This window comes from Dendropsophus ebraccatus, chromosome 1 (assembly GCF_027789765.1).
Source record: "Dendropsophus ebraccatus isolate aDenEbr1 chromosome 1, aDenEbr1.pat, whole genome shotgun sequence".
In the NCBI taxonomy this organism is placed as follows: Eukaryota; Metazoa; Chordata; class Amphibia; order Anura; family Hylidae; genus Dendropsophus; species Dendropsophus ebraccatus.
Window position 1 is genome coordinate 99,503,571 of NC_091454.1, and position 13,983 is coordinate 99,517,553.

The following is a 13,983-nucleotide window of genomic DNA, read 5'->3' on the forward strand; positions in this document are numbered from 1 at the left end:
AGAACAGCAGTCTGCTGTCACCGCTCCTGTTACATGGGGCGGCAGGCAGCAGACCATGGCTATCGTAATCGGGATCAGCCGACTTTGTGCATGTCGGGCTGATCTTTGCCTTTCAATGCAATCACATGAAATGATTATCGGCCAGAACGGGAGTTAATCAGCCAAGTATGGCCGATAATCGGTTTGTCTAATAGGGCCTTTACACTTTCAAGTCAATAACCTTAATTCATATTCTAGAAATATGTATAGTGATTTATCAAGACAACTGCTATACGTATGTAACAAGAATATGCAAACATTAAGCTAAATGTTATGAGTAAATGCTTTGGCTCTACACATTCTTCAAGACTATTCAGCCCTTAATGTTTGGAGCAATCCAAAGTAGACCAAGAAACTATCAGCAGATTAGAAGTATCTAACCTGCTGATATCTCCCTATAGCAAACAGGGTGCTGAGGATGAAAGTAATTTTTTACCATCATCCCCTGTGCCTTTTTTGTACTATTAGCAGTTTAATCCTTATGCTAATAAGTTGTTTTGGTGGACCACTGCCCCCAGTAAACCACTCTGATATTCAGTAGGAGGGTCAGGCTGGCCGGGAGTGGATCAGTGCACTATGGCGGTAGTCCCACTCCCAATGCAGAAAAACAACTTATTAGCATAAGGATTAAACTGCTAATATCAAGAAAACGATACCCAGAGGATGAAGGTAAGAAAATTACCTTCATTCTCAGCGCCCTGTGCGCTATAGGGAGAAATGAGCAGGTTGGATACTTATAACCTACTCAGAGTATTGCTTTTAAAAATACACTCTACTACTAAAACTATGCAGAAAACTGTACCTTTGCTGGAGGAATGCCTACTGAGCTTGATGGAGATGCATCTTTAGATGATCTTAGAGCATGGGTGCTAGGTCTTTCTTTACCTGAGATATAACATGGAGAATACAAAACCTCAGTACAGCTGTGCTACATAACATTACAATTTCATGTACAGTTAAAGCAAAATCTGCCTTTCTAATACACGGCAGAGTGTAGAGTGAAAGTATGCAATGTTTAATCTCATATTAGGCTAGGAAGAAATTACTACAAACCATCGTATTTTTGGAGTTTAAAAGTAGAAATTAAATGTACATGAGACTGCCTAATTTTATGTACATAAATTCAAGGTATAATAAAAAGTAATCTTACGTTTTAATAATATTTTCTGCCTTTCAGATTCTGATCAATTCAAAAAGCTCTGCTTATGTCAGTAATAGGGGATGAAAACTTATGCAGACCCAAGATCTACCAGTCTAGCTGGTCTGCCCACCACTGGTAAATGTGCCTGCTGGAGGTACAGCAGGTGGCAGTAGCAGGAGCGTCCGCCTGCTGCCAATGCAATGGTAGGAGTATATATTATATAATATAACTAATAATAATAATAATAATAGCCACATTTTAAGTATATTGGTACATCTGTTACTGGGAGACATGAAGAACTGAAATTTACATCTCCAAGAGGCAGTTTAAGCTGAATGTTTACTAAATGTCGCCATGCAAATTTTAAGTGTAAAGGGTAAATTTTGCAGTTTTCATACCTTATTTTAGAGCATATCATATGTCATGGTGCTTGTTCCAGTAAAAAGTGATTTTTTATCATCTGCAGATTTTGCTACCTGGGCGTGGCTTCACAGACACAGTGCCACTTAGCCCCACCCACATATCCACCCCAGGTCCCGCCCACATATCCACCCCAGGCCCCGCCCCTCTGTGACATCATCAACGCATAGGCCCTGCCACTGGTATGGGCCGACCTAGAGCGGGGGGCCTAGACCTTTAGGCCAGCTGGTTCCTATGGCTGTCAAGGGGAGGGGCATAGACAGCTATGACATCACAGAGGGACAGGGTCTATGGCACTGTTGTGGGCGGGGCTAAGTGGCGCTTTGGTCGAAAAGCCCCACCAAGGTGGCACAATCTAAAGATGATAACAGACCACTTTTAACTGGAACAAGCACCATGACGTATGATATAAAATAAGGTGTGAAAACTGCAAAAAGGGTCACTTTAGGGTAAATGTCACTTTAAATCTACCTTTATTGCTTAAAACACAGTCAGCGGCACAGTGTGAATGGCAACCATTGCATTTTATGCAATAAAGGTAGATTGAAATCCAAGGTCGAGTTCTCCCTATATTTCTTTTTTTCTACATGAACAGTCATCTCTTTTCATTATGCATTAATTAAGGAGAACCTATCACCACCTCGATATCTGTTTTAGTAAATACTTGTGACTGTGTTGTGCCGTTCCCATCAAAGAGGTGTGTGATTGGTTAGTGTCAGAAGGCGTAGGGACGCACCCTCAACTAGTAACACCTAGTTGTTTATTTACTCATAAATAAAAATCACAGAGGCACCAAACAGAATTTTAAGATGTTGTGGATGTGTTATCTTATGGGGAAAATACAACAATTCAATAAAACAGACAGCAGACTAAAAGAAAAAAAAAATCATACTTCTTTGTTGATGGGAGGGAAACGTTTTGCCCCGTTCTGGTGAATAACTTCTGCTACTGACACTGGAGCCAGATCTACTGTGTGGAGAATCTTTTCGAGTAAGTGGAGATTCCCGGAAAAAAGGAGACTCTCTTCTGTGAGGTGAGCGATCCCGCATATAGCCTGGAGGATAAATGGGTTTTCTTCTAAAGGCTTCCCTGCTTTCTCTATAACAAAAAGAGGAATAATAGGCTTTGTACAGGCAGCAGACACAATTTTGTAAAAACTGACATTTGGCAATTGCCAGCATGGATATGCATATCTAAGTGCTGTCAGTTTCCAGTTACCTATTTAGCCAGCTTTGTGTAGGTACCTTTATCCTAATTCTATGACCCGTCTTGTTTATTAAAAAAAAAACCTCTTTATTTCAATGCGACAGGCGAGTCTGACACTGCTTGCATCCATCCCACTCTCAGCCCACGGCTACATCTCCAGGAGCAGTGGGTAAAGGTGGGGATTTCAACGCAGTGGGTAACTCATTTACCTAACTTTTCTTGCACTATTTATATAAGATGGCTGGACCATTGTTGAAACGATGCACTTTAGCTCCGCTCCCTTTTTTGTTTTGAACCCTTTCCTTTCTTTCAAACAGAACCCTTATTTTTCATGTTTGACTTAAAGTGAACTTGTCGTTATAAAAAACTTTTGACATGTCATAAAGACATATCAAAAGTTTTGATCGGTCCAATCAGAAGATAGATGCGTTGTCTTAATTTAACAAAAAAGGGGTCAGACTTATAATGGGCTCCTATGGAACCCGGCTCTTTTTTTTTTTTTTTTACTCGAACCGCAGGTGCAGCATGTCGTCTCCCTGCTCTATCTCCTGATCGATACTGATCTGAGCACTCAGACCCAGACCTGTCAAAAGTTTTTTTTAAAAACGACAAGTACACTTTAATGGTTAAATGGGTATATCTATAATGTCTGATTTTGTCTATATATATATAACCCCTGAGCTGTTAAGTGCAGCAGAATATTTTGGTACTAGATGATGATGATTATTATTATTATTATTATTATTATTATTATTATTATTATTATTATTATTATTATTATCCTTACTACATGAACTGAATGAAGACATTCAGCTTATTTATGTGGACAAGTAGATAATCCTGTCTAAGCAAAGGCATGTGACCCTTATGACTTCCCAGGTGCTATGCATCACTGCAAGGAAACTGACTGGTAATAAAGAAACAAAAACATCCTATCTGCCAGCTACAAACCACCAAAGGACTAAAATGGCAGATGGGAAAGCAGGCAAATGTGCTAGTGCACACAGGAAGTGTACATCATACATCAACCAAATGTGCAATCAGCATGGATTTTATCCATTTTCTATGGGATAGCAATATGAATTGAAGGGGCTTCAAAAGAAACACAAAGCCTGGCACCAATGTCACTATGGCATAATAATTATTCATTAATGCAACAATATTAATATGTACAGTAACCATGAAAACTAACTGCCAAATACTAAATACACAAAATACAGAGAAGCACTTCTCATGGGAATTTCTTTGGATTACATAAAGTGACCACCAGTGTAAGAAGGTGCCAACTGTTAAATGGCCAACCATTGTCTTATCAGTGACAACGAGGTATGTGGATAATTTCTAACCTGATGTGTGATCTTTATAGTGTTTAACAATTGCAGGGCTAATAATGAACAACATCTCAAAATAAACGCACCTGTTAATAGCTCCATGCAATAGTCACAGTACAAAGGAGAAAGAAAACATTGGAAACTGAGCACAGGTCAGGTGGCTCTCTCAGTGTGGTCACTAGTACAGACAATGAGTATACATCGGTCATAGGTATACATAGGTTGACCAAAAAGAAAATTATATATACTTCAGCCCAAGGCATACAATTAAAGATGTTGTCTCACAAAAACAACCCATTGTAAGTGGAAGCCAATCTGGTAATTGCCACAGGTCAGCGAAGTTGCATCTTGTCATGTATTTTCCCTGCCATGCTCCTGATAGGGCCATGTGGATGGCATGTCTATTTTTTTACATTTGTTCCCAAGTTTTTATGTAATGAAGTTTAAACTAGGTGGTTTCATTTGTTAAAAACTAAAAGGTGAAAGTATTCAAAAGTATGTAGAAATACTAAAACACTGGATACACCATTATATCTACATTATACATTGAAACCTCTTGAAGACTACCTCTTTGAGAAGGCCTCCCAGTAATCTAAATTGGCCTTGTTTTAAGATGATAGCCTCTTCTCATAAGACCTTTTTTCAATATATCAAAGGAGTTTCACCAGGTATACACATTTGGTGCTTGATGCCCAGTACAGACAGGTGAGTGCATTTCTTTTCACCCCTTTACACCAGGCCCCGCCCCCTTTTCATCGGCAGGATTCACTAAGAGATGCAAACCTGCGCCTGACGTACTAAATTTACACCTGCTTCCATCAGGTGTACTTTTGGATAATGATTTATGCCTGCGAGCAGGCGTAAATCATCATAAATGAGGCATGAGAGGGGGTGAGCGGGGAGAAGGGCCGAATCTGCACCTTTTCCCTGGCGTACGCTTCGGGAGGACGTTTCATAAATGTCCCCCCAGGTGTCTGTAAAGTTCTGCCTGGAAATGTCCTTCTCTTCAGTGATATTTGGAACTTTTTAGGAAAACTGGGATATGTGGAGCTTCCATGTATTGGATTAGTTCTTCCAGCACATCCCACAGATGCTTGATCAGACTGAGATATGGGGGAATTTGTAAGCCTTCTTCCTCAAACTATTCCTGAACAATTTTTGCAGTGTGGTAGGGCATATTACCCTGCTGTCCACTACACATCAGGGTTTACTACTGTCATAAAGACGTATACTTGGAGGTACACGTTGAAGTAACATCCACAAAAACACCAGGACCCAAGGTTTCCCAGGGAGATATTGCTGGGAACATAATACGGCATCAGCCGGCTTGTTCTTATAGTTTATGCTGATGCCATACCTTCCCTACCAACACAGCACACATGCACTCTGTTTTCCATATGTAAAACACAAAATAATCATTCTGGCAATCCAAACTTTTTCCATTGTTTGCATGCCTCTTCTAAGTGCTTTTGGTGGTGGACTGGGGTAAGCAAGGGGCACTGTCATTGACTATGCAGTAGGCTACAAAGCACTATTGGGGAAATTTATAAAGACTGGAAATGTATGAGAACCGTCTTAAATTATGCTTCACCCCCAATTACCCTATCAGATTCACTATAAGACAACTGGCCTAACCTGCACCCGCTGAGCAGGTGTAGATTTCTGCCGTGATTTATGTCTACGACCAAGTGTAGATCATGGTAAATCTAGCATGAGAGAAGGCCTCTCCTCCTCTGCATCTTGCCATCCCTGATACAGTTGGTGTGCGCCAAGGAGAAGGGGCAAATCTGCACCTTCTACCTGGCATACGCCAGAGGCACAACGATGATAAATCTCTGTTTTCTGACACTTTTCTGTACCAGCAATATCTTCAGTACTCAGTATGTGGAAGAGTAGCTCTTCTGTGCAACAGGTCAAGGCGTGCTTGCCTTTCGCTCTCCACATCAATCCAGTTCAACTAGTGCGAAGAGTAAGACCCCAGTCTATCTAATATTGATGATCTATCCTGAGGATAACCTCTTTAATCCATCCCATTTTTACAGTTTCAAACACATCAACTTCAAGAATTTGCTAAAGTCACTTGCTAATATATCTCACCCAGACAGGCACTGTTATCCCAAAATAATTCATTTAATCTTACTAAAGATGATCAGGGGTACTGTATATACAAATACAGAAAATATTTGTGAAGAAATAATAATGTATATTAGGTAAACAAATCAAAATATAAGTAAGAATTCTCAACAGCAACAACAAAAAAATGTTTATAGATTTGTTAAGAGGAAGTTAAAGATCTCACTACCATAAAGCAAATACTGAAAATGTGAAATAGGGCAATAGTAAAATTGTGTGTTCACAAGTATGTGTCTTTGTCACTCTAATTTAGACTGGTGAGAAGCCATTAGCACAGCAGTGTCACTTCCACAAGTAGAATACAACTAAACATTAATAAATGGTGCAGTGTTAGTAGAGGAGTCCTCTCCGTCGTATGTGGTCAGCAGCTGCGAGGTCTTGTAACATTTTTAAGATTTGCATTTTTACCTCAGCAGGAAACAGATAATGAAGACCCAAGGATAAGATACCTGTTACCAGGGAAGTTAGGCGTTTGTCCTGAGTGATAAGGATGTCTACAAGAAAGTCTGTCAGTGTTCTGCACCACAACATAACACTTCTAATAGCCACTGCTCAGTCATTCTATGGTATCCCAGAGGAGAGGTGATGCTGCATTAAACATAATGGCCACAACTGCTTATGCAGTAATCCTACAATAAGTTTCTAGTTATCCATTACTCTTTTAACAAATGATAAACGTACCTTCAGGATGAGCCTAACAAAACTACACCTAGCATCAATCATGCTTTAGACCATTGGTCTCCAAACTGCAGCCCTCCAGCTGTTGCAATACAACATTTCCTATCATCCCTGGACAGCCAAATCAAAAGCTTTAGCTGTTTGTGCATGATGGGAATTGTGGTTTTGCAACAGCTAGAGGACCACAGTTTGGAGAACCATGCTTTAGACTATAAACCTATAGGTCACAAACTAACAAGATAATTTTCTTAAAGGGATCCTCTGCTCTGAACAAGCCCTACTTGTATGAAGGTCTCCTTGACATTAGTCAGATCACATGGAGTCACTCTGCTGGTAGTGTAGGGCTACCAGAAAGGAAATGAAACTGTATAGAATGCTTATTCAAATCAAGGGATAACCTGTGTGATAGAGGATGGGACAGATACTTAACTGCAATCACTCCCCATTTTGGCCAAGAATCCAGAACAAAAGGACCTTCTTCTATCAACTCACAATAACACAGTGCAATCCCTTTAATGAAAGTTTATTAGGTAACTGCCTAAAATATAATCCTATTAACATTTGAGTAAAAAAAAAAAACACTAACAGAGGATATGTTTCCAAGGCTGAATCCAATGAATTTTAATATATAGCTAATAAAAAAATGCAAAATATAAATAGATATTTTTGTTTATTTTGTATTATGTTCTGTGTGTGCAAATTCTGTACGTTAACCCTTATTATTTGAACAGCGCTCTGGAATAAAGGGCACTTAAAAAAACTAAAATAAAAAAATAAAATTTAATGTATATAGGTATAAAGCCACTGGATCACCCTAATTGTCTGCATCTATATTCTGGGCAAATGCTAATCATTAGTCTGAGAACTGCAGTAACATAATAGGTAATCATTATATAGTTAAATCAGGTAAGGCATATATATAATATGCACCTGGTGAGGATGACCCTCAGGCGAACTCTGAACAGGCTGCAAACAAAGCTCACTTCATGTCAATTGCCCTAACAAAGTTTTATTACCAGGGGAATGTTTATAGTATGTAAACTGGGGACACTGGAGTCAGCCCTATTAGCTTGTGTGCTGTGGGGACGGAGTCTCATCCATTGTGCTGCCTTTATGATGGCCAGCCATGAACCATGTTCAAGCAAACACAAGTGAATGCTTGAAGCAAAGTCTACAGTGCCATATATGAGTGGAAAAGAGATGACATAGTTTATTGCCATATACTGTTAATTATACGTCAGGAGCCTCCAGACGTACCGGTTAGTAAAGTGTCCCCATAGAGTACACACAATGAAGGCAGCCAACTCGCCACCAAGTGTAATTCACAAGAACGTTATTCCTCATTAGTCTTAAATGCAGCCAGAAAAACCAAGGTTTTTGAGGGTGTAGAACCTTACTTGTTCAATTTTAGCCAAGATATACACAGAGGCATCAGGTGGAGACTTGTATCCCTCTCCTCAATAGAGCTTCCATGAAAATTCAGCCAGGGCACACTAGCTATTTAGGGGTGCTTTCATGTGTGCCGTTTTAATGCAGTTTTTATGCTGTGGCTTTTTAGAAAAGAAACGTAGAATCTTTAGCATACTTCCCACTCTTTACCATCCACATTTTGCTTTCACTTCAAATACTCCATCAAAACATATTGTGAGAAAGCATCCTTAAGGGTGCGTTCACACGTACAGGATCTGCAGCAAATCCACAGCAGATTTGATGGAACAGATTTTAATTGATTTGAATCTGCAACTTCAAATCTGCGCCAGATCCTGTACGTGTGAACACTCAGATTTGGAGCTGAAGACACTACCGAAGAGAACACCTGGCAGACACAGGCTTCTTTCATGCACATGGTGTGTAACCATTGGTGCAGAAATCTCACTTCTTTTCTCACATACGTCAGGAATAAACTAGAAATTCAGTTGTCCACATAGGAAACACTGATTGGCAAAAAAAAATTAAATAATAATAATAAATAGTGTACCTAAATAAAAATGTGGGACTGCAGCAAAACTCAAAAATGCATGTCTCCGGTAGATGTGTAAATGATTTTTGGTGTGGTCTTGCCACAAGAGGACTGGACATGCCTCTATGGCACTCTTGGAGATATTTTGTCCTGACAGACTTTGAGATGGGGGACGTCACTGGACTAAGGGCCCTATTCGACCAACAGATTATCTGACAGATTTTTTTGAGCCAAATCCAGGAATGGACTATTAACAGAGAACAGGTCATAAAGGAAAGACTGAGATTCCTCCTCTTTTCAAATCCATTCCTTGCTTTGGCTTAAAAAAAATCTGTCAGATAACCTGTTGGTGTAATAGGGCCCTAAGGCTGCATTCCCACGTTCCGTGATCCTAACGGATCACGGATGTGGAATGCATGTACCGGAGTCCCCCCGCGCCCGGACAGCATCTGTAATTAGATGCTGGGAGCGGGGGAGACTGTATTCATAAGCGCTGTAATGAATCAGACGCACGGTGCTGTTACTCCAGCGCGGCGCTTATGAATACAGTCTTCCCCACTCCCAGCATCTAATTACAGATGCTGTCCGGGCGCGGGGGGACTCCAGTACATGCATTCCACGTCCGTGATCCGTCAGGATCACGGAACGTGGGAATGCAGCCTAAGGATGTCTTTAGACGGAGAGAATTATCTGACAGATTTTTGAAGCCAAACGCAGGAATGGATTTGAAAAGAGAATTCTCTTTTTTTCCTTTAGGACTTGTTTTCTGTTTATAGTCTGTTCCTGTCTTTGGATTTAAAAATCTGTCAGATAAAACTCTCTGTGTAAAGGCAGCCTAAGAAGCAGGATTGCCCACCATGTAGGCTGTTCTAACCAAACTGTTAGGATGTGTTTGTAGCAGTGGTTATTTGAGGGTATGCACACACTGGAAACAGCTGCAGACAGCCCATACAGACCACTAGTAGAGTGGATTGTTTAATCTGCTTCCACAGTTTCCTTGTCCACCAACCACATACAGGAGACCCCTTCACTACGCCTTACCCCCAACCAGCAACCTATGAGTGTGCAGGATCTACAGGCCCAACTGAAATATCCATGGGCATGCCCAACCGTATCTCAGCTTGTATCCAGGCTAGAGAAACCCCAAGAGGATACTAACGCCTTCTTTCAACTGTATGAGTTTGCTATTATTGTAATAACTTTACTATATCTAAATACATTCATATATGCGCTATGGAATTAAGGGTGCTTTACAAATAAATAACAATAATAATAATACTACTATGGTTTCAATCTATTCCGACAAATTCTTCTTGGTGCATTATTTACTAGGTTGCCTACACAGATCCCCAGTTTAGCATAGGCAGTGATTTCAGCTGTGTTTTGAATAAGCAGGGAGTCTTCAGAACAGCACCTTTTGGCTGGCCATGGCATTTTTTTTTTTTTTTGCAAAAACGCCAGCGGACAGATGTTAGTTAGAAGTTGATGAAAATGAATGTGCATTACAAACTTTTTTTTGGTGTGGAGATTTTGAGGATCTTTGGCAGTTTTGTGGCGTCTTTTTTGTAAACTGTAGCTTTAATCTAACATAGATTTCAATGGGATTACTCTGGTTGTCTTAAAAACACTATTTCTGTGTGTATGGCTTTTTTCCTGGTGTTTTTGTCCCCTTTTTTGGTCCAGCAGCTACATCATGTGATGGCACCAAAAAAAAAGTTCAGCGTACATAAACACCTAAACCACAAACAAGATCATTCACACATGAAGTAAAAAAATAAAAAAAAAAACATAGAAAAAAGCCAGAAAAAAAGCACAAATGCATGAAAAAAATAAACATGTGCCACATTGGTGTTTTCCCTGACTTTTCTTTTCTGGCCTGAAGAACGCCAGACAAAAATGTGTGTGTAGGGGAGGGGCACTTTTAGGTGGAGGATACTAGAGGCCATGTAGAACTTTCTGTTGTTCTCTGACAGATGCTTTCCTGTACCCAGACTTTTACATAATATTACACTCACTCACTTGTCTTTAATACATAAAAAAATGTAGGACTCCTACAGGCAAATCTAACACAGATGAGAGACATAACATTTTTTTTTACTTTAAATAACTGGACAGTTACAGTTTATGGAATTCTAATAATTCATGTCAAATATCATACTCTCAATCAAGCCTTCCAGGAATATGACCACTTTTAGGCCCCATTCACACGTCCGTGTCAGTTTTTACTGTCAGGAAATCCTGATCAGGAGACCTCAAATGTCATCAGGATAGTATCAGGATTTCCTGACAGTAATCCGTTTTTACCATCAGGAAACCATCAGGAAACCATCAGGAAAAACCTTCAGGATTTCCTGATGAGTAAAAAAAAATAGTTCTTAATATGGTCTAGTATGCCAACATAAGGGATGATGGGAGTTGTACTTCTGCAACCTTGATGGCCACAGGCAGCAGAAGTACAACTTGCTGTCCGTGGGAGGGGGGGAAGCTGTCCGGTCCGGGGGGAGGGGGCGGAGTTGGTGGAAGCTGTCCGGGGGCGGGGGTCGTGGCGCCGGGAGGGAGGCCTGTGCTGCCGCTGCCTGTGCGGTGGGGAGGTAGGGGTGCCAGTGGTTGCGGGGGCCAGCCGGCTCTCACTTATCAGGAATCACGGGCACTTTCCTGATGTACTTCAGGAAAGTGCCCGTGATTCCGGCGCTCCCATAGACTTCTATGGGAGCGTCCGGGCCGGAATTCCGGATAAAAATAGGACATGTCCTATTTTTTCCGGATCTATTTTCCGGAACGGACACCCTTCCGGAGAAATCCGGAAGGGTGTCCGTGACTAATTAAAGTGTATGGGTCCGGAAATCCGTCCGGATTTCCTGATAGGAAATCTGGATGGTTTTTCCGGACGTGTGAAGGGGGCCTTAGGCTATGTTCACACATAGTAATTTCTGTCAGTCTTTTTTTAATCAAAACCAGGAGTGGAACTGACAGGGCAAACTTTTATAAAAAGATTTAGTGTTTCCAATCAACTCCTAATTTTGGTTGAAGAAAGACTGACAAAAATACTATGTGTGAACATAGCCTTAAAGGGTTCTCCATGCTAAGAAAAACATTGCTGCTTTCCTACAAAAACAGCACCACTCTTGTCCTCAGCTTGGCTGTGGTGGCTCAGTTCCATTGAAGGGAACAAAACTGAATTGTAATACCACAAACAAACTGAGGACAGGGGTGGGGCTGTATTTGAAAGAAAGTAGCTTTGTTTTTAAAATCCTGGATAACCCCTTAAAGGGACAGTGTCACATTTTTGATAATTTTTTAATGAAAAGTAATAAGTATAAATAAGTCTGTAGGATGTTTTTTTTTTTTTTAATGTAGTGTTTCAGTATTTTTTTCTAAAATGTATTGCTGCACAGGGGGCTGCCATGTTTATAGTGTCTGTGTGTGACGTCATTTCACGACACACACACAGACACTATACGGCACCTCCACATCATTGAAGTGAACCGACGGAGTCCGTCTGGTTCACTTCACTGGAGGCTCCGTCACTGTGTACTGCGCATGTGCATAGACATGCGCAGTACACAGCTACAGTACATGGGGCGGGTGGCGGCACCATTTTCTTGAGGTCCCAGCCCGAGAACCGGGGAGGAGAGAGAGACCGCACAGTGAGTGGACAGGAGAACTGTGTGCAGCTCTCTCTCCCCCCCCCCGCCCCCCGCCGGGAAATTTAATAAACTTTTGCTTTGGGTGCCGGGACATCACCCAGCAATGTCCCGGCACCAGTCACCGCAGCTCTCTCCTTCTTTCCCCCAGCAGCAGCTCAGCAGCGTTCTGTGGGGGAACGGGCTTAGAGATGCTGCGGGGGGAAGATGGAGAGTGTAAGGCTTATGGCAGGGGGAGCAGGGCACAGCAGCGTCTGCTGCATGCTGTCCCCCCTGCGGTTGCCGGACCCGAGAGCGCCGGCATCACGATGGTGATGGGGGCAGAGAGGAGGTGAGGGGATGATGGAGGTGAGGGGATGATGGGGCATCGGGGGGTCTAATCGGGGCAGAGAAATCCTATTCAGACCTGAGAGGGATCCGGGCAGCTGTCAGTGAACCGGGCCGGCGAGGACTGGTGGTGCGCGGGGCTCCCCCGCTCCGGGCTGTGACAGGAGTGGAATGCGGCCTGGGAGATGGGGCAGCCCCGGCGTCCAGGGCCACCAGGTGGAAACAGCGGCGGCGGCGGCGGGCGGTGGACGCCGGGGCTGCCCCATCTCCCAGGCCGCATTCCACTCCTGTCACAGCCCGGAGCGGGGGAGCCCCGCGCACCACCAGTCCTCGCCGGCCCGGTTCACTGACAGCTGCCCGGATCCCTCTCAGGTCTGAATAGGATTTCTCTGCCCCGATTAGACCCCCCGATGCCCCATCATCCCCTCACCTCCATCATCCCCTCACCTCCTCCATCACCCCCATCATCCCCTCACCTCCTCTATCACCCCCATCATCCCCTCACCTCCTCTATCACCCCCATCATCCTCTCTATCACCCCCATCATCCCCTCACCTCCTCCATCACCCCCATCATCCCCTCACCTCCTCTATCACCCCCATCATCCCCTCACCTCCTCTATCACCCCCATCATCCCCTCACCTCCTCTATCACCCCCATCATCCCCTCACCTCCTCTATCACCCCCATCATCCCCTCACCTCCTCTATCACCCCCATCATCCCTCACCTCCTCTATCACCCCCATCATCCCCTCACCTCCTCTATCACCCCCATCATCCCCTCACCTCCTCTATCACCCCCATCATCCCCTCACCTCCTCTATCATCCCCTCACCTCCTCTATCACCCCCCATCATCCCCTCACCTCCTCTATCACCCCCATCATCCCCTCACCTCCTCTGTCACCCCCATCATCCCCTCACCTCCTCTGTCACCCCATCATCCCCTCACCTCCTCTGTCACCCCCATCATCCCCTCACCTCCTCTGTCACCCCCATCATCCCCTCACCTCCTCTGTCACCCCCATCATCCCCTCACCTCCTCTGTCACCCCCATCATCCCCTCACCTCCTCTATCATCCCCTCACCTCCTCTATCACCCCCA

At 43.0% G+C, this 13,983-nt stretch overlaps 1 protein-coding gene across 2 annotated transcripts in view; it reads right to left on the reverse strand.

The window, feature by feature from the left end:
- Positions 1 to 13,983, reverse strand: part of PPHLN1 (periphilin 1) — a 91,707-nt gene that overhangs the window by 41,329 nt on the left and 36,395 nt on the right. For both annotated transcript variants that reach the window (XM_069975988.1, XM_069975989.1), the window contains exons 6-7: positions 2,493 to 2,698; positions 842 to 924 (exon numbers count right to left, since the gene is read on the reverse strand). In XM_069975988.1, the coding sequence (XP_069832089.1) occupies positions 842 to 924; positions 2,493 to 2,698 (289 nt within the window). The remainder of the gene's footprint in view (positions 1 to 841; positions 925 to 2,492; positions 2,699 to 13,983) is intronic.